Source organism: Anomalospiza imberbis, chromosome 13, assembly GCF_031753505.1.
Source record: "Anomalospiza imberbis isolate Cuckoo-Finch-1a 21T00152 chromosome 13, ASM3175350v1, whole genome shotgun sequence".
NCBI classification, from domain to species: domain Eukaryota; kingdom Metazoa; phylum Chordata; class Aves; order Passeriformes; family Viduidae; genus Anomalospiza; species Anomalospiza imberbis.
The window spans coordinates 18,404,512-18,423,852 of record NC_089693.1 but is presented as its reverse complement, the minus strand read 5'-3'; the positions used below and the strand labels follow the sequence as shown (position 1 = coordinate 18,423,852).

Genomic DNA, 19,341 nt, shown 5'->3' with positions numbered 1-19,341 from the left:
TCCTGCCCGGAGTGCTGGGGGCGCGGCAGCAAAGCGTTCCCTGCGTTAAAACATTCCCGCTGCGCCTCAGGGAGCGCGGGGGGGGCAAACCTTGATTTCCTCAAACAGGCGGGTGGTTTAAGGACCTGCTTGCTAAAATCTAGACAAAGCTGCCGAACCCTCCAGACTGATTTCCCGCTAAAAGGTGGAGCTGGGGCTGTCGGGAGCCGCGCCCCGGTGGGAGCGCGGGGATTGCAGGCTGCGGCGGCTCGCACTGTTCACCATTGACTAGCACCTCTTTCTCGTTTCTTTTTTAGAGCTTTAAGTTTCTGAGAGACTGATGGCAATATGACCTGCTAAATTTAAGGGTTGGAACTCTTGGTTCTAGAACTCCAGTTCTGTCTGATTTCTTTTTTTTTTCTTTCCTTTCCAAGTGAGCAACAATATGACTGTCTAACGCATGCCTTATTTAGCCTCTCCTGCAAGGATGACCTAGCCAGATGAATTTTAATAATGCTTCCGTGTAGAAGGTGTAAACTCTTTTGGGCTTGATGTGCTGTGAATGTTGCTTTTTTTTTTTCCTCCTTTCCTCTCTTTACACGAGCAGTAGCCAGGCGGGTTCACGCATGCGCTGTTTTTTACTTCCTGTAGCTGTTAAATTCGGCACCGCTCAAACCGCACCGCTGCCATCTAGTGATACTTCTTTTGTAAAGTACAGCAAAACTTAAAGATATATACAGTATATATTTATATTTGGGGGAGGGGAAACCAGAAGTCGTTGTGGTTCATTTTGAAGCTGCTGATATTCATTCCTTACTGTACGGCTGGAAGGAGGAGGGAGTGGTGCCGGGCCGGTGCTCGCAGCAGGGACATTGGAATTTCCTTAAGGGCTTTAACCATGGAGCGCGGGCTGTCCTGTTGGGCGTCGGGGCTGCGTGGTGCCAGGGGCTGCTGGTGGTGGTGGGATGCAGTTGGAAACAAAAACAAACCTTCAGTTTATAAATATATATATATATATGATTGCTTTTTAAGTGATTTTTTTTTTGTTAACTCATGTAAATTCTCAAATCCTTTTGCACTGATGTGTTTGACATATTCTTGTACATTCAATTCAGGCAAACTTTTATAATTTTCTTTTTTTTTTTTTTTTTGTTTAAATGATGAAATGTTACAGCATGGTGATATTCTATGCAACTAGTTATTCCTCTTTAGTTTGACACTGTAATTTCTCATGATTTAAAGATTGTAGAAATAGACCTACCAGGGTTCTCATGATGTGCGTAACTGTAGCTGCATGAACTTGTGTTCTGTGTATTTGTTGAAGTGCAATGATGTATAAAAAGTGGATTCACCTGTTTTTAAAAATAAAACACCGACAAAAACCACTGTAGGCCTTGTTTTTCAACCTTTAATCACCAGAGCCGTGTGCAGCCCTCAAGGGCCGGGCGTGCCTCATTCCTGGGCGAGTCTGTGCAGCTCCTTCTCCACGTCCTCCACGAAGGCAGGGAAGTGCTGGTCCATGAGGCAGAGGCGGATGAAGGGCCCCAGCTCCCGGGCGCTCCAGGCCGGGTGCCGGCACGCCGGGGGCAGCTCCGGCCGCTGCCGCAGCACCGACTGCGAATGGAAGGTGGGAAGGGGGCTCTGACCTCGGACACAGCCACGCAGCCACGCCCCAGCCCTCCTGGATGCTGGAGCAACACGGAGCTGCCGGCATTTGATTCTTGGAATGGTATCAGTCAGCTGTGATTTCTGTGTGTGAGCTTTTCTCTGATGCCCAGGTGTGATTCCAGTGTAGCTTTTACACACTGTCAAATGCGCCTGCAATTACTTCAGTTGGAAATTTACCCTGGAAATGCCAATTTCCTGGGTACCGTGGCTTCCCAGGTGGGTGTCTGTTCTGTAATCAGTGTACACTCTTTTTGAGCTGTACATGTTGCCACATGGACAGTGTAGGGATAACCAAGCGTGCACTTCCATTTAGCCAGATGTCTTTTGGAAGTAAAGTACGGGGCTTTTATGTTAAACCTTCCTTTTTATCCCTGTTTAATCCCCTCTCCCAGCTTTTTCCCATGGTGGTGGGTGAACTCTGGGCATCGTGGCACTGGGGTTGGGAAGAGGTGACCTTTGAGGTCCCTTCCAGTCCAGCCCAGTCTGGGATTCTGTGCTCAGCCAGTGACTACGAAAGAAGGGTAAGGAAGACACAGAGAATGAACTGCACAAAACCAGAAAAGAGCAGAGCTTTCTGTTCATCTGCTGCTGCACTGGCCTGAATTCCCAGTAAATGAGCAACAGTTGACTTCAGGTCTGTACCCACAAGTGCTCAGTGAGGCTGTCCATGGAATATGGGAATGCTTTGCTGTGGGACAGCGTTGAAAAGGGTCCAGCAGAACCTCAGAGCCCCTGCCAGTGCCTAAAGAGGCTCCCAGAGAGCTGGAGAGGGACTTGGATCAAGGGCCTGGAATGCCAGGACAAGGGGAAATGGGTTCCCACTGCCGGAGAGCAGGGTTAGATGGGATATTCTGTGATTCCTTGATTGATATTTTCAGGCTTCAGCTCTGATCTGCACAAGTAATTTCTGCAGAGTCAAACCAGTGCCAGAGCCATTCATTTGGATGTTGCCTCTGGGTATTTCTTTGCTCTCAGTGTGTCATTTGTTCCTATTCAAATGGGGTGATTACACCACCAAACACCTTGTTTTGCTGCTTATTCCCTGGCTCTGGATCATTACACAGATCCAGTGTTTTGCTGGTGTAGATGGTGGCATCCTGATGTTCAGGAAAGGCATTTCCCAGATGGAATCTGAGACAGCTCATTCTCAGGCTCAGTTAGACTCTAAGGAGGAGATACTTGTTTTTTACCTGTGCAAGCTGTGCTACAGATCTTCTTTCTCCAAGGCTTGTGCAGGAGTCTGAGAGAGGCTCATCTGGCTAGAAAATACCAAATGCAAATAAGGGCTTGTTACCAAGCAGAGTGTGGGTATGTGCAGGGGGGGAAGCAGTTCCATTTTTAGCACTGACGGGAAGGGAATGTGCTCAGCTACCTTCTGCAGTAAAAAGGCATCTTTTTATGGAACCTGCATGCACATCTGCTCCAGTCTTTAAAAATGAAAGACATGACAGTTTAACTACAGGCTTGTTAGCTAAACCGAAGTCACAAACAACTTCCTAGGAGTAACTTCAAAGAATCCTGTGTATGGATGCTCACAAGAGCACACTGCTTCTTTTCCATGGATCTGAACACCCAGGAGAGCAGAGATTTTGGAATAATCACCCTGGAAAATACTGTCTGTCTCTGCCTTTTCCAGTTACCTCAGGACTTTATCTTGGAGAGGGGAAACATTCTGTTCCTCCTGAGATTGCTTTTAAATGTGCCAGGTTAGGCTCCAATTGTAAATAGGCAGTGGTGGCAGCTGCTACCACTGCAAACTGGGAGCAGGCAAACACAGAAAGGATCCGGGATTATGTTTTGGCTCTGATCATTTTTTACCCTGTACAACTGATTTCCCAGTTCCTATTTCATGCAGACAGTCTCACAGCTGTGAGAAACTCGTCGTGGCCAGCTCTCCCAGGCAGAGGTGATTGGTGTTGGGGGTGTGGGTCACTCACTGCGTGCTCAGTGTCCATGCCCTGGGTGTCCTGGCTGGGGCTCTGCTCCTCAGCCCCCTGCACCGGGACGTACTCGCTGAGTTTCCGGACACAGCTGCAGCAGTGCTCCTGCATCTCCTCCCTGGAGCTCCCTCCGAACTGCACGCGGAACATGCGGCACTCGTTCTGCTCAGAAGCACAGGGAAATCAAATTCACTTGGAATCCCCTCAAACTGCTTGGATTAAATCCATATTTGTTGGAGTTGGGAAGAAGGCAATAGATTTACGGATCACTGCGCCAATTTAAAAACAAATAAACAGGTTTTCCCTGCTGTATTTTCTTTTTTTTTTTCCCAGCAGCTTAACCAGAAGACTGCGATAGCTGTTTTGAAAACCAGATAAAAATATGCAAGAAAAGGGTAAGTGATGCAGGGCCACCTGCCACTAATTCAGGGTTTAACCAAGTGGACAAGCCTTGCCAGGACTCAGCTTTTACACGTAGCAGGAAAATTAAGTTTTATTGTTGCTGCAGGTAGTAATCCTGTAAGGGTGTGCCAGCTCTGCACGGTAATTTGTGACAAAAAATGACACAGCAGTAAGCAGAAGTTAACTCTGGATCTGAACTAGAAATTCTGGGAATGGCACATTCTGGTTAGGATTTATGTTCTTGGTGCATCAGAGTCAACCCTACCTGGTCTGCTTGTGTGGAGCTAGACTACACATTCAGTTTGGCTCTCACCTAAACGTTCCTTGAACAGAAACCAACACGTTGAATAGGAGTGCAGGAAATTCAAATGCATTACTTCAAAGAGTGAAATTATACTGAAAATTATTGAAAACTCCCAGTCAGCTCTGACCCCCCAGAGTAGGTTGTTGGGCTGTACCATAATAGGTATTTTTAATAAGTGCCCCAGGTTCAGCAAACTACCCTGAAATGGGGATGGGAATCTATGGTGTGTGATAAGCTTGGCTTAAGCACCTTGAGCTGATGTAAGGCAGGTGCATATTCAGTGTTTAGAGAGTGAATTAGTGGAGCTTTCTGTTTGATCTGGAAATTTCAAATTTAAAAGACTTAAAGTACGAGAAAAGCAGCAAATTCTCCTTGGCCCAGCCTGGCTTATTTAGATCTTCATCTTCCTGAGGTTCCAATGTCAACCCCATTTTCAATGCCCATTTTAATCCTACACTGCTGGGCTGCTGGAACATGAGGACAGCTCTCACTTTAAAGCTCCTGTCTCAGAGATGAGCCAGCTCCTCCTGACAGCCCCTGTGTTTACATGCCTGCTGCTTGAAGATGTTTGAATCCCATAAAAAGATTTTTAGGGCAGGGTAAGCACAAAAGCCTCAGTGCTTTTTAAAGGGAAAAATGTCAAACTAATGTGAAGTGCAGCACTCATTTGCCAGTGCCCAGTTGGATTTGCCCTCATTAATTAAGGAACTGGGGCAGCCTCACAGAGCCAGGCACTGAGCTGTGCAATGCCAGACAGGTGAGTTCTGATTTCAGTGACACAAAAGGAACTTGGGTGGAATTTCCTTAGGAAACTTTCAAAGAGCACCTGCTTGTTTAGATCCCTAAATCAGTTTTGAGGCTGAGCTATTTGGACTCCCTCGGGTTTCTCACAAGGACTGTTAAATACTTCATTTTGCAGTTCATAAACAACAGCAGACTTTGAAAATTAAACATTGCTCCTTGTGGAAAGAGAGCTGTGATATGTCAAGGTTTATAGTATAAACTGAGGACTGGGCAGTCACACCTGAACCACACAGAAGCTGAAGTCTTAAAGAGCCTTGTGTCATGGAATCATTAAATTTGTACCTCTTCCATGCTGGGGTGGGGGGCTGAGCTCAAGGAAAACAATATGAAGGGAAATTATTTATTGCAAAATTATTAAGAAGAGTCATCTTGTTCCTGTTCATAGTTTTGAAACTCATTCTGCTGGCTAAGAGCCTGCAGTGCCCTACTGAAGCCATATTTGAAGTGATGAGTAAGTTCCACTGTAAATGCAGTATTGATGGCTTACAAAAAACAAGGAGTACAAGATAAACCAGAAGTTCATCATAAAGATGAGCACAGAAGCTGCATCCACTGTTAGGATATAAAGGAGAGAAGCTGTATGGTAGAACCACTGCTGTGCCACTAAATCCAGTTGAAGTTGTGTGAATTTATGGTAAGTAAACACTGAGATGCACCAAATTAATTTCAGACTGTTAAAATTCCTCCTTTTCTGAAGTGCCCCTCAGAGCTTTGCTCGAGCCTGGCAGTGAGTGTGGTGTTGGTTTTGTCTTGCTGGTGAGGAGCAGCAGAATCCCTTGATGCTGCACTGGGGGACTGGCTCTGGTAACTGGGTTAGATGGGATATTCTGTGGGCCACTTGTGCTTGTTCTGTTCATTTCAAGCAGTTTCTGTTTTGGAGACACACCAACTGTTTATTTAAATATAGCTATTCCCATATTCAGTCTGGTTTTACAGTGTTTTTCCCGGTAACTGGGAAGGAACAGCCTGCTGGCTCATCAGAACTAACTCCTGCCCCAGCTGTCTTCAGGTTTTCCAGGTTTTCTAACAAGCTGATAGAAAGCAGAGTGCAGAGGTGTTTTGGTTTCAGGCATAACCCATGAATTTAAAACACTAAGATACTTACAGAGTATCAGAGTTCATCCAAGAACAAAAAACCCTGAGATTTTTACATAAATTGGTAAGAAGAAAGTGCTGTTTGATTATTTAAAGGCAAACCAACCACTTTTCATCAGGAGAGTTGAGTGGGAGACCAGAAACCCACGTCCATTTTATTTCCTTGAGTACCAAATACCTTAACCACCAGCCTGCTGCTGCTGTGCCAGGAGCCACAAAATGGCTCAGCAATTGCTTGGTTAGAGTTTGTTTCCTGAAGTGCAGTCTGACTCAGTGGAATCTTGGAAGAGATTTGCTTCATCTTTTTGTTAGCCGTGGCAGATAGATTGGGAAATAAAACCAGTCTGGCTGTTTTAGTAGCTAACTCTCAGAGAGCAGTCTAAAAACTGAGTATTAGCAGTTACAAAAGATATCAATATTCAATCCATTTTTGTTTAGTATCTTGAGTAAAAAAAGTTTCTAATTTACATAGATAATGTACACATTCTAGTTTAATTTAGCCAAAATGGAGAGATTTTCTCCATCTCTGTGTTACATATTAGGAATGTTCCAAGCAGCTCAGCTCACCTTGGCCTCTGCCCGGAGCAGCAGGCACTCTGCTCTCCTCACTATCTTCAGCCACTTGTGGGAATCAATCAGGGAAAAGCCTTCCTGAAATAAAGCACAGACCAGTGGCCCAGCAAACAGCAGCACTCAGGAGCACATGTTTAAGTTCTGTGATGTAATTAAAGCGCTAATGAGGATCGGTCACTGCAGCTACGCAGTTTTTGGAGCTGTCAAACAACTGCCACTGTGGAAGTTTTACCCCTCCAGGGATTAAATCCAGTAACAACACTGTGTCGAAGTATGTTCTGATTTCCTTACCTCTGTGCATTTATATTTGTGCATGCTATGAAAGCCCCTGAAAGCCAGAATAAAGCAGCAGCGAGCGGAGCTCTGAGTGCTGAAGTAGCCCGGGAGGGCAGCAGAGGGCAGGCGAACCCGGGGAATGGCACAGCCCCGCTTTATCCAAGCCCCGGGGAGCCCTTGGCTCCAGGTGGCACTCAGGGAACCAAGCAGCAGCTTTGTTAATTGGATGAAGATGTTTTTGTACCCCAGTTGCATCGCTGTCAGTCTCTTCAAACTCTACAGACTGCTCAGCCTCCTGTAAAAACAACCCAGGAAGGTGAAAAACAACTGCAAGGCAACGGACTGTGTCTCCCAAGGCGCTCTGAGCCATTACTTAGCACAGTCCAGGGGAAAAACCCAAACAATGAATCGGTGTTAGGGCAGGGAGGAAATCGGGCACCCATTTTATCCAAACTCGCAGTACTTTCAATGACCAAGGGCTTGAGCCCAGGCTGCTTTCAAGGAGTCATAAGGGTCAAACCCCACAAGTCATGTCCATGCAGAAGGGCCAGTGCTGTTTGCCACAGTCACCATCCACGTTAGGTGGGTCCAGGCTGGAAAACCATCTGCCGTTCTGTTTTGGAACAGAAATCGCCTCAGTGACTCTGCTGCTTTACTGTGCTGGCACTGGCTTTACAGTCTCATGCAGCGACTGCATGTAGATTTTTAGCTGCACTTCAACAGAGGAATCTCTCAAAAACTGTGAAGAGTTGAAGCAAAGGCAGACTGGATGGCACACATCTGCTGTGAGAGACTCCGGGATGTCGGCCAGCAGGGAAGTACCATTCCCAGAAGAGCTGGGGTCAGAGGGAGAGAAGAATTGCCCTGTGTGCTGTAAAAGCAGCTGCTGACAGCAGGTAAGAGGACCAGTCCCTTGTAATGTCTCTCTGCACTGAACACACTCAAAGTGCCCTAAGGCAGGACGCGCTAAGCAGGAAAGGCCTAAACGTCAGAAAAACGGGGAGAGGTCGCCTGGTGAGCAATGGGAGAGGCTGAACCAAGCTCCAGATGCTGTCAGAGAAGCAATTCCCAACCATTCCATCACTAGGCCACTTTAACTTGTGGCCACTTGTGCTTGTTCTGTTCATTTCAAGTAGTTTCTGTTTTGGAGACACACCAACTGTTTATTTAAATATAGCTATTCCCATATTCAGTCTGGTTTTACAGTGTTTTTCCTTTCACTGGAGAGGAAGGTTGACTCCTTAAAATAACAACTGTTTCCAAAGAAATTATAGAAGGCAGTCACTGTTTAATTTTCCTACCAACTGTTTTATTGATGTTTCCCAGGTTCTTTTATATATCCTGTTTCTGAGGTAAAACAAGTGGGAAAAAACAGCATTTGGAATTTTTAGTTATGTACCCCGATTACCCAACTCCAACCCCAAATTTTGATTTAGCTGAAATTTAAGTTCAACCACATTATTTTTAAAAATCATTGTCCCTGTATTCACAGAATCACAGAATCACAGCCTGGTTTGGGAGAGGGACATTAAAGCTCATCCAGTGCCACTGAGCAGGGACACCTTCCACTAGCCCAGGCTGCTCCAAGCCTGGCCTGGGTCACTCCGGGGCTGGGGCAGTGCATGTGAAGCCAGGTGAATGAATCAGAGCACCGAGAGGGAAGAACACAAGGAACGTGTCCCTCGAGCCACGCTCGAAGGCAGGAGGATCTCTGCCCACACCCAGGAGCGGGCGTGGGGCAGGGTCTGGGAACTGCAAGGCAGTATTTTGGCATTACAGTCCACTGTGCCTTTGCACAGGTGATGGACTGACTCTCGACAAGCTCTGGATGTGGGCGGTGACACAGAAAAAAGCAGCGTTCCTTCTGGATTGGTGCTGCCACCAGGCTGCCAGAGCAGGGAACAGAGCAGCCGCTCCCTGTTCCCTTGAGCAGGCAGCGTCCGTAGCTGCTTCAGTCAGCCAGGCAGGGGCAAAGCCAGAGGGCAGTGTAAGATTAATCAGAATATCCCCAAAACGCAGCCTAGAACGGGGCAGGGACACAAGAGCCCAGAACGTTCACCATGTGAAGAGAGAAACGGCAGCACTTTATTAAGTTTGGTCTTCAATGTTCAGTCAGGCACTGACAGTTCTCCACGACTGTACTTGTAACAAAAGTGGGGTAAAGGAAAGCTCTTTCCTACATCTGTGACCAAAATCTAAATTTCTCAGAGGGAGGACTGAGTGGAATTAAGCTGGAGAGGAAAACAAAGCAAGATGTTTCCCAAATGTTTTGGAAGCAGGCCAGATGTGACCACAGCTGCCCTGAGGCAGGAGCCAGAAATGCTGATCCAGCCTCACAGCCATCGAGTCCAGCACTGACTGGGAAATACTTTTGTTCTGATTTCACATTTCAGCATTCAGAAACCTGCTGTGTAATGAGGGCTGTGAGCTGTGCTGGAAGGTATTGTGTATGATTTATGAATATTTTTTATTGTAGCATTTAGAAACCCTGTGGTGCTAAACAACACAGGAATAGATTATCTAAGTTTTGTTAGACTGCAGCCCTATCTGAATGGAAAATTACTCTATATCTAAGACATATTATTTGTGTAGCAGTTCAGCAATGCTGGCTTGCATCACTTAGTTTGGACACGCTCATGCACAAGCCAGATGTTTTCAAACCAAACTCTATGTAAACAATAGCTTAGCAGGAAAAGCTTTTTTTCTTGGTCACAAACATGATCTAGTCTGCCCTTAAATCACAACCAGTATTAAAAAAGACAAACTAAACCCCAGAATGCTATAGAGACATTCTCCAGTCTGGGCTGCCTCTTCTAGCAGGCCCACGAAGTGCAAATACACCAGTTTGTTCTCCTTCACAGCTCAAAGGAATGTATGCATTGCGCGTTTTGGATTAAGGACTCAGCTGTGCATTTGAAGGAAAGCTTCTGGCCCCATCGGTTCCGTTCTGTAATTGACTAGTAACCATGTGGTTTGGTTTGAACTGTTTTACTAGGCTTTAGGGATTTTTGAGGGGTTTTTTTCTTCTTTTTCCTCTGGGGATTTTTCTAGTTTTCAGTTGTTCATTATCTCTGTGTCTTTAGGGAGGTCTCGACACCGATAGGTGTTCTTCACACGGGATTACTACTTAATGGGGTTTTGTTTGTTAAGGTTGGGATTAAATTGTAAAATGGTAATTTTTTGTTTACATTTAGATGCTTATTAGTTTTCATTTGTGTTATAGTTTTGTAAGTAGTGAGTTTTACAATATTTTGTTTTAATAAGGTATAAAATGATTATATATCTTAATAAGGTTTTTAAAGGATAAATTGTTTAATTAAGAAATTATATTGAAATTATTATTTTTAATTTAATAATTAGTCGAATTATGAATTATTATTAATTATTTGACTGTATGAATTAATAGTGCACAGCTGCCAGGGTGATGCTGGCTGGGAGAAGAGAAAAGCTACAGGCCTCAGACAAAATTCTGCTTGCATCATTGCGACACAGGCTAGGCAGCACCTGGGACACAATTCCCTGGAAAACAGAGCAATCTACTTCCAAAGTTTCCAGGGAGGCACCTGAGAGCTCCTTAACCCTTGCCTTTCCCAAGGTAAGGTACCACGATGCAAGTGGGGAGCAAGCGTCGCTCAGCTCCACTCACGGAGCCTGGGCAGGGCAGAAGGAGGGATTTGGGAAAGAGTTTTGTGGGAAGGGCAGGATGCTGTGCTGCTCTGAGCACCCTGCCAGCTCCTGCAATGTCACCAAACCCGCAGGGATGGCTGAAAGAACGTGCCACTCCTCCCAGGCACAGGGCACCTGTGTCACCCTGTGCAGAGCTGCACGCCCTGGGGCTGCTCTCCACACTGGGGACAGTCATGATTCACTACCTGCGTTTCAAGCGTGCCCTGTTGGGCTCAAATACCCCCATTTTTGACCTGTGATGCTGTGGTTATTATACAACTGAACATTTATACTGCCTAACACCTTGCTTATTCTTGGAAGTGCCTAACTTGGCACCAGAGCCATGGCAATGTTATTTCCAGGTGTCCCCACAGTGACACACAGTCCCCACACAGTGATCTGTCACATCAAAAGGGAACAGAGACAGTGGAGTTGCAAGGACTGCTGATAACCATTCTCTCAGGAGACAGGAAAAATAAAGATGTGTGAGCAGGCAGGCAGAAAAAGCTTGTGAATGATGTTCAAGAATTATACAGAATGTTAAAGAACAGGCAAAACTGAGATGCTTTCAGAAAACTGGAGAAAGCGTTTACAGGTAAGTGGTGATCAGTGCTGATCACTTTAATAAGGGTTTTGTTAGGTTATTATAATAAAAAAGTTGCACATGCTTGAAACATGACATAGATTCTAAATCAAATGCTTGCATAAATCTGAAAAATAGCAATTTTTAACTCCTTGCCTTTCCAAAAGAGAATGTGAGTTGCCATTTCACACTTTTTGCCTAGAATAAGAAGTTTTCTATTTAAAAGGTACAAATTCTTCATTAATGACTGTAGAAAAAAAAGTTGTGAAAATGAAACTTCTAACATAATTTCACTCCAGACTTCATTACTAGCTTGTAACACATCTAAAACAGAAATTTTTGTATCTATTTCTAATATCTAAGGCTGAACACATCAGGCTTGATTTCTGTAGCACGAGCTGTCTTGAAAATTAAGATTAGAAGAGCCAACATGAGCCAAAAAAAAAAAAAAAAAAACAAAACAAAAAAAAAAAACCCAACCCAAACAAGACAACCTGCAGAGTGAGGGAAGCACAAAGTTGTCCCTGCAAACATTCCCAACCCTACCAATCAAGGCAGAGAGAGAGGAGTAAGGAATAAAAGGATGTTAAGCTCTGCATGATGCTTTTTTGACCCTCAATCTCTTTGCCGCTCCCACCTTGCTCTTAAGCCTGTTTGAGTGTGGCAGAGAACAGCCAGGGCTGAACTCATCAGGCAGAGTGCTCTGTGTGTACAGGGGCAGGGAGGCTGAAGGAGGGAGGGAATACAGCACACACGGAGCCACCCCAGGGGACAAAGGCAGAGAATGGCTTTGGCCAAAGTGCAAACACTGCCTGCAGGAGCAGGGCTTTGGATGGCTACAGCCCACGGACAGCACAGACAGGCCCTTACCTCAGCACAAACCTCGGTACTTCAGTGACAACCTGAGTTGTTTTGGGGCTTTTTCCCAGTGACATCTGTGCAGGGCCACAGAGAGGGGAACTGGATGCTCAGGGATGAGCTGGCTAAAGCTCTTCAGGGTGTCCCAGTAATGCATTCCTTCATTCTCGGTGTAAAATATGTACTTCCCCAGACTGATAGCACACATTAAACTCTAGGGTAAATACACCTCATTAACAGACATCACCAATCTCAAAAAAAAAAAAAAAAATCTAAGAGCTTAGGTTTAGGAGAATCGGGGCAAGAGAGAAGGGAAGAGCAGAAGCCCTTGACATGGAGCAGAAATGGGAAAGCTGATGCAGGAGGATACTCTCAGCTCGTCCAAAACAATCAGATCAACAGCACACGTTGAAATAAACAAACTGAAACTGAGATTTTTGAACTGCGATTGTGGTACTAAATAATCCACCAAAACTTTAATAAAAGAACAACCTTGTGTGGCTTTGCAGGGCTCTCCCACAAAGCAGCATTAGCAACCTGCTGGCTGCCCAGCTTTCTGTCAGGAGCCCTCATTTATTGCACAGGGACCAGCTCTGCCCAGGGCACTGCTGTGAATCTCATCTGCAAAATTTGGTGCCTGAGTTTCAGGCACTGCAAAGAGAGCATCGGGAACATGAGAATGCCTGCTGAATGCCTGCCTAATTAATGAGTTTGAATCTACTGTACCCTAAGCACTGGTGGCTTATTGGAAGTCATGAGGGGACCAGGAGGGCACTAAGGACATTTAGTTTACACTTCAAAAGATCAGGTCACAAATCAATTACTCCAGATTAATTTTATCCTATTAAGTAAGTCCTCTTCACAATTTCAATTTGTTTCATTTGTAGGATATTATGAATTCTAGCAGTAGAAGTAATTGCACTGAATAAAACACCAAAATATAATTTCCATGATGTGTTGATAGAGAGGGGAAAGGAAATAAGAGTTGTGGTAAATGGAACATGATGTGTCTTGAGCATGGCCAGAAATTACCAGAGATGCTGTGGAGCTATTCCTGTAAAATTCCACTGACTACAGTATACAACAATGAGGTTTTTCTACCATCAAATATGCAGTCTGTTAGGCAACACTGCAGCAAAAACAGGTCCTAAAAATACATTATGTAATTTAATTCCAAACGAAGAATTTGGTTTAAAAAAGAATAAAACAAAACAAATCAAAACACCCTTTAATTTGCATTACACATCAGGGATTTTTATGCTCCATGCTCTGAAGTTCCATTTACCTCCTCTTCATTCCATTACACAAGGAATAGACGGTATTTCGAAAGGAAAACAGTTGTTTCTGTATTTATTAAAAACAACAGTTGTTATGATATGTGAATATTTTATTGCTATTTCATAAATATTGTTCTTAGAAACGGATCATAAAAGAGCCAGTAGGCCCTAAGGAAAAGGTTTCTTAACTTTCCTGCTTCAATAAAATTAAAAGGACTAAGAGAATACGTAAGTACACCCATCATAGAATATTTTGACAGCAATCAGAAACACTTGAATATTGCTCCTACTATGGATAATTATCCAGCCACCAGCAAAACAGAAATTTTTCTTCACAACCCTTTCAGTTTTGTGCAAATGTTGTTCATAGGTGAGAAACAGGAAAAAAAAATCCTTTTATTATTCATCAATGAAAATTTTATAAAAATTCAAGTTCTCCACGTTGAGAAGGAAACGTGTCCCTGTGACCCAGATCTTATTCCAGTGTAGAGGTACAAAGCTACAATAACTGCTATCCAGTTCCCTCAAACCAGGAGCTGGAGCACATCAAAAGGGCTGGAAAGTAGGGATTAGGAGATAGATCAAAAGACAAGGCATCAACAATTTAAAGGATGCAGTTCCAACACAGCACAAAACAGTTCTGAGAGTACACCAGAGGGAATTTCACTGCAGGTAAGGCAGCACCCAGTGTGGGAGGACACCCTGGCAATCCAAAGGACACAGCCCAGCCCAGGCCAGCGAGAGGAAATGAGAGCACAAGTGAAATCATGCCAACAGCTGCAGCGTTCCATCAAAGCTGATCCATTCCCTCTGGAGCAGGAGCTGTGCATTTTCCCCTCTGACAGAACGTCCAGGATAATGGACCCCCAGTGAGTGGATCTGGAGTGTGACAGGCTCCAAGCACGGGCTGTACTTAGTCGTGCAAAGCCTGGTTAAATATTGTGACAGGTTTGTGACAGCACTGACAGCTGGAACTAGAGGGAGATAGAACCACTGAGATGAACCATTTCTGATGATTTCTGCGGCAAAAGTACAGCCTGAGCAGCACTACAAGTTGGCCTGTTGTTACGTGGCATCTTGGGAAGGAGTCTGTAAAATGCCCCATCCCTGGAAGTGCTCAAGAACAGGCTGGACGGAGCTGTGAGCACCCTGGGACAGTGGAAGTGTCCCTGCCCGTGGCACTGGATGAGCTGTAAGGTCCCTCCCAGCCCAAGCCATGCTGGGAATCTATGAAAACAAGCACATGGGGTATTTGGTGGGGTTTTCAGCCACTCAGGTATGTTTAAGAGGACAAGTGGGAGGACTGCAGCAGGTCCGATCTCAGAAACCCAGTCCCAGTACGTACCAGTCCCACCAGTTCAGTCCTGCAGACACAGAACGCACCTGTGCCACCAGCCCAAATACTCCTGCTCAAAGAGCTGCACCCAAAGCAATCAATGGGCTGTAAAACCAGCTTTATGTAACTTTTCTTTAAAAAATTCTAAATGTTAGTGTGTCAACTTTAGGGTTGGCACAGAAGCATTGCCAAAATCAATGTCTGAAATAAACCAAAACGGCTTTTTTTTTTTTTTTTTCTTTTGAACTCTCAGTACGGTATTTTGGTCACATCTACCAAGCATGTCTGCTCCACCTCTCCTGCACTATGTGATAGCTCCCACAGTATCTCAGTGTCTCTTAGAAGCTGGAACAGTCCTGATAGATCCCAGAAATCCCTCATCTGGCATTTCAAGCAAAGCAGCTGCCTGAAAGCTTCACTGGCCACTAAACACAAGAGCTGCAAGAAAGTGCTTTTCTCAGCCAAGTTTTGAGCAGCTTTTCTGATCCCTCATCCTTTCCGACAGCACACTTTATCTGCCCTGTTACTTGCCAGATTCAGCCTTTGCCAGACAAGTCTTTGAAGGGCTGCAGCTTTGGGTTGTGCCTTTTTTGCACTTGGGCTAGTTATCAGAAGTTGCTGTTAGCTTTTATATGGTTATCTCAAGGACTTTTAGAGGAATGTCAGTTACTGGTCACTAGCAGGAACAGCCACTGGGAACAGGAGCATCCTGAACTGAGTCATTCCAAGCAGAATGTGGTAAGGGATGGCAGCAAGTCTCATTTCCATCCACATTTTCAAAACCCCTTTCCTTGTTCTTATTCAACACAACTGCTAAAATACTTTTCACAGTCCCTTTTTACCTTGTTCTCACTAAATGAGCTGAGGCCATCCACAGCAGCAGCTGTTAGCTCATGCATTAACAGGTCAATGTTCCTAACACACAAGCCAAAAGATTCAAGGGTATCCATGGTTCTCCCCTATACCTGAATTTCTGTAAGTTTATGACCCTTTAAGAGGCATAGTAAAAACTAATTTATAAGCTTATACATATTTAAAGCTGCAAAACAGTCTCTTACACATTCCATTTAAAAAGCTTTGTTATCTTTACACTGCAGCATCTTCCAGTGGTTTGTATTACCTTTCTAACCTATTTATCAGCCGGTTCCTACTCGTTATCACCGCTGAGTACTGGTGATGGTGCACTGAACACACTTAATTCCACCTTCCAGCAAGGTCTTCTTTGTCAGAGCATCAAACCCACTCCTTCCAGACAGAATTCTCCCTTTGGTGTCATTGTGAAATCTTTAGTTTAGTAGCTGGTTATGCTTAAGTAAGTGCAGGTTACAGGAATAACAGCTGTCACCAGTTCGAATTTTGTCTCCAAGGATCTTACGCTGTATGTTAAATCTCATCATCCAACAAAGAAAATACAAACCCTTTGATAAACTAGATTGTCAAACCAAAATACTAGCAGGTCATTGGCAAGCAGTCAGCTGGACCATACAGAAAAATTATAGTTTTACCTATTTCTGAACAGTGTATTTTCCTGTTTTCTGAGTCACAAGAATCATGAAAAAAAAAATCCAACTATCTTTCAACATCAGCAACACTTAGCATTACCTCTTAATCTAGATTTTTAGAAATGTAGAAGAAATGTTGATCCTCAGCAGGAAATAATGCATTTAGTATTATTCTGACAAATGTGAAGGGAAAGCAGCACATGAGAATTACCATGAGCAAAACAAAATTGACAGTTCCCACTCAGTGGGAGAGAAGATGAAGCTGAGAAAATAAACCAAGTTAATACTGATGGTAACATGAAGGAGAAATATTCTTTATACATGACAAACTTACCAGCACTGTTCGCCCTTGGGAAATAAAGAAATGGCCAGACTCCACAATGGTAAGAACAAGAGGGCCTGATTCTTCATTTGATTCAAACACCTTTAAAAAGACAAAGGAGAATCTGGCCCTGCAAGCACAGAATCTACAATTCCCATTTCTAGGCCAAATAAAAGGTCTCAAAGGTTGCTGTTAGAAGCCAGGTGTGTAATTCGTATCTCACTAATGCAACTTACCCTTCACTCCCACAGACAGGAGGCACATTAAATGATTTTCTCACTAATTATACCTCCATATACAGATTTAACTACTTGGGACAACCCTCTGGATTTTTGCACCTTGATCTCTAGATTTTAATAGCACAGGTTACTGCTGAATGAAGGAATAAAAAAAAAAAGTAGACTACTAACACTCTGATGTGTTGTCATTAATAATTCATGAAATAAAATCTCCCCCGACTCTTGCTTTAGCTCTGGACTCGCAAAAAGACACCTGAAAGACCTCATTTATTCGTGTTTGCCTTACAGCAGAGTCAGTTACCCCACGCCGTCCCACCACCCTCCCCGCGCCGCCGGCACCTTCCAAGAGGTGTTCTGCCCCTCATGGTCACCGTCCTTCGGGGGGAGGAAGCGACCGTAGCGCTTCAAGGGCCACACTGTGGCGCCACCGAGGAGGGGGCTGTCGTCGGCGCTTCCCGACGCCGAAGCCAGCCCAGGCTGGGAGGCACGACCGCCGCCAGCCGCCGCCATGCCGCGCTGAGGGGACTGCGGGCTCCGGCGCCGCTGAGGGGCTGAGGGGCGGCGGCGGGCAGCGCGCGGGAGCTGGGCGGGAAGCAGGAGCCAATAGGAAGAGGGAGAGGGCGAGCGGCGGGAATTGTTCGCCAATCAGCGCGAGGCGCGCGGGGGCTCGCGCCGCCTCTTCCGTGGCGACCCGTGCCCGTGAGGGGTGGCCGCTTCTTTCGCCTCAGCGGTGCCGCGCACGGCTCCGCGCTCCCTCCTCTCTGTCTTCTCCTTCCTTTTCCTCTTCCTCCTCTCCCCCTCCAAGGGTAGCGTGGCTAAAGCCTCTCCCGTCTCCCAAGCAGCCCCCGGCCGTGCCGATGTGGCGGGTCCGTCCGCCCGTCGGCGCTGAGGGGAGAGAGAAGCGCGGACACCCTGGCCGCCATTTTGTGGCGTGAGGGAGCGCGGTGGGAGCTGCGCAGCAAGGACGGGACGTGAAGCTTTCGGTGGCTGTCACTGCCCCTGCGACATGGCCGTGGAACCTGGCCAACATGTCAGCATGCATCATTCCTCAGGTAGAATGTGACAAGTCCCTGTAAACAGGTCCAGCACTCTCAATTCTATTTCTTGGTGGCATTCACCTCCTAAAGTTGCAACAGGGGTTCTTGTGGTACCTGAACTGAGGTCTGTCGAAAAAGCTGTTTTCAATGTGTGTGATGTGTGCATCACACACATTGAAAACACACATGCTCAGTGTGAGCAAACATCTGGATTAATAGACCAAAATTGCACTCTTCTTCCCCATTTCAGCTATTAGATGCTTCTAAACTGATGTAATGCCACACTTTCCTTGGACAAGGAGTGATGGTGACATGACTGCACTTTGATATTCCATTTATAGTACATACCTTGGGCCATTAGCAATAAAAATGTGCATGAGCTGGTTCGAGGTCATTGAGGGGGCCCAGAGGAGCCAGGTACCATTCCGGACTGCCCCAAATGGGCTTGTGGATGCCCATTGTGGATCACCTTGAGTTAAGCCATCCCCTGCCTGTGGGTACCATCCCAGTACCTTTAATCCCTGTTCTGTGCATTGCCCACTGCAATACAATACACCTGACCAAGAGGAAACTTGGCTAAAAAATCAAATTAAGCAGAAAAAAAAAAAATACGGCATTTTTTTCTGCTTTTCTTCTCCCGTATGCTTTGCATTGATGATGTTGTTTTGGCTGATATAAATAAAATAATTACTGTCTAATCTGAAATAAAACCTTCAGGGATGAGGTTAACCTATTAAACTGCGATGGTTTAATCTGCGTGGTTTAATCTAGATGGTTTAATTAGAAAATATTAGATTGACATTTATGTCCTGTGGCCCTTGTGTTTTTCATCTGATGCTGCACCCGAGAGCCAGTTTAACATCCAAGGAACTATTTCCAAAGTAAACAATTTTACAGAGTTTCCAAAGGGGAGGTGTTTATCTAAGCATTTTGCAGACAGGGAAAGGCAGGCAGAAAGGCATTAAATGACTTGACAAGGTCATCCAGAGACATCAGTAATGAAACAGGGAATACAGCGTGGGCTTCCCAGCTGCCAGTTGCCTTCTCTAATCACTGCTTCCCCACGAGGCTTTCTCAAATTGTGCTTGTCAAACGTTCAGAATTTGCCAGTAGACTTGGGACTTTCTTGGAATCTATAGAAGCTGACCATTTTTGTCAGAGAAAAATATTATGAGTACATGTAGGTAAAATATTATCCCCTATTTCAGCAGGAAACTGTTTGCTGCGTTTATTTTCTGTGGGAAACAGTTTCCAGTGTCTATTTTCCAAGAGTGATTTCTGGCTTCTGCATGAACAAAACAAAAACTTTACTAAAGCAAACATATCAAAGTGTGGGTTTGAGAGAGGCAGATGGAAACCAAGAGCATCAGATATTTCAAGCTCCTCATAGATTTTTGCTCTGCTCCTTTACTTCTCATTTTTGGACATGAATGCGTGATTTTACATATAAATATAAATATATATATATATATATATAAAG

The 19,341-nt window shown here is 45.0% G+C and overlaps 2 protein-coding genes across 2 annotated transcripts in view; one reads left to right on the top strand and one right to left on the bottom strand.

Moving 5' to 3' along the window:
- Positions 1-1,364, top strand: part of NPTN (neuroplastin) — a 45,525-nt gene extending 44,161 nt beyond the window's left edge. The window contains exon 8 of the mRNA XM_068204343.1: positions 297-1,364. The gene's annotated coding sequence lies outside the window, so the exon portion shown is untranslated. The remainder of the gene's footprint in view (positions 1-296) is intronic.
- REC114 (REC114 meiotic recombination protein) lies at positions 1,101-17,342 on the bottom strand. Its single transcript, XM_068204344.1, has 6 exons — positions 17,164-17,342; positions 16,598-16,687; positions 6,760-6,843; positions 3,585-3,749; positions 2,838-2,906; positions 1,101-1,593 (listed from the first exon to the last, which is right to left on the bottom strand). The coding sequence occupies exons 1-6, from the start codon at positions 17,332-17,334 to the stop codon at positions 1,432-1,434; spliced, it is 741 nt and encodes a 246-aa protein (XP_068060445.1). The 5' UTR covers positions 17,335-17,342; the 3' UTR covers positions 1,101-1,431.
- Positions 17,343-19,341: the final 1,999 nt, after the last annotated feature.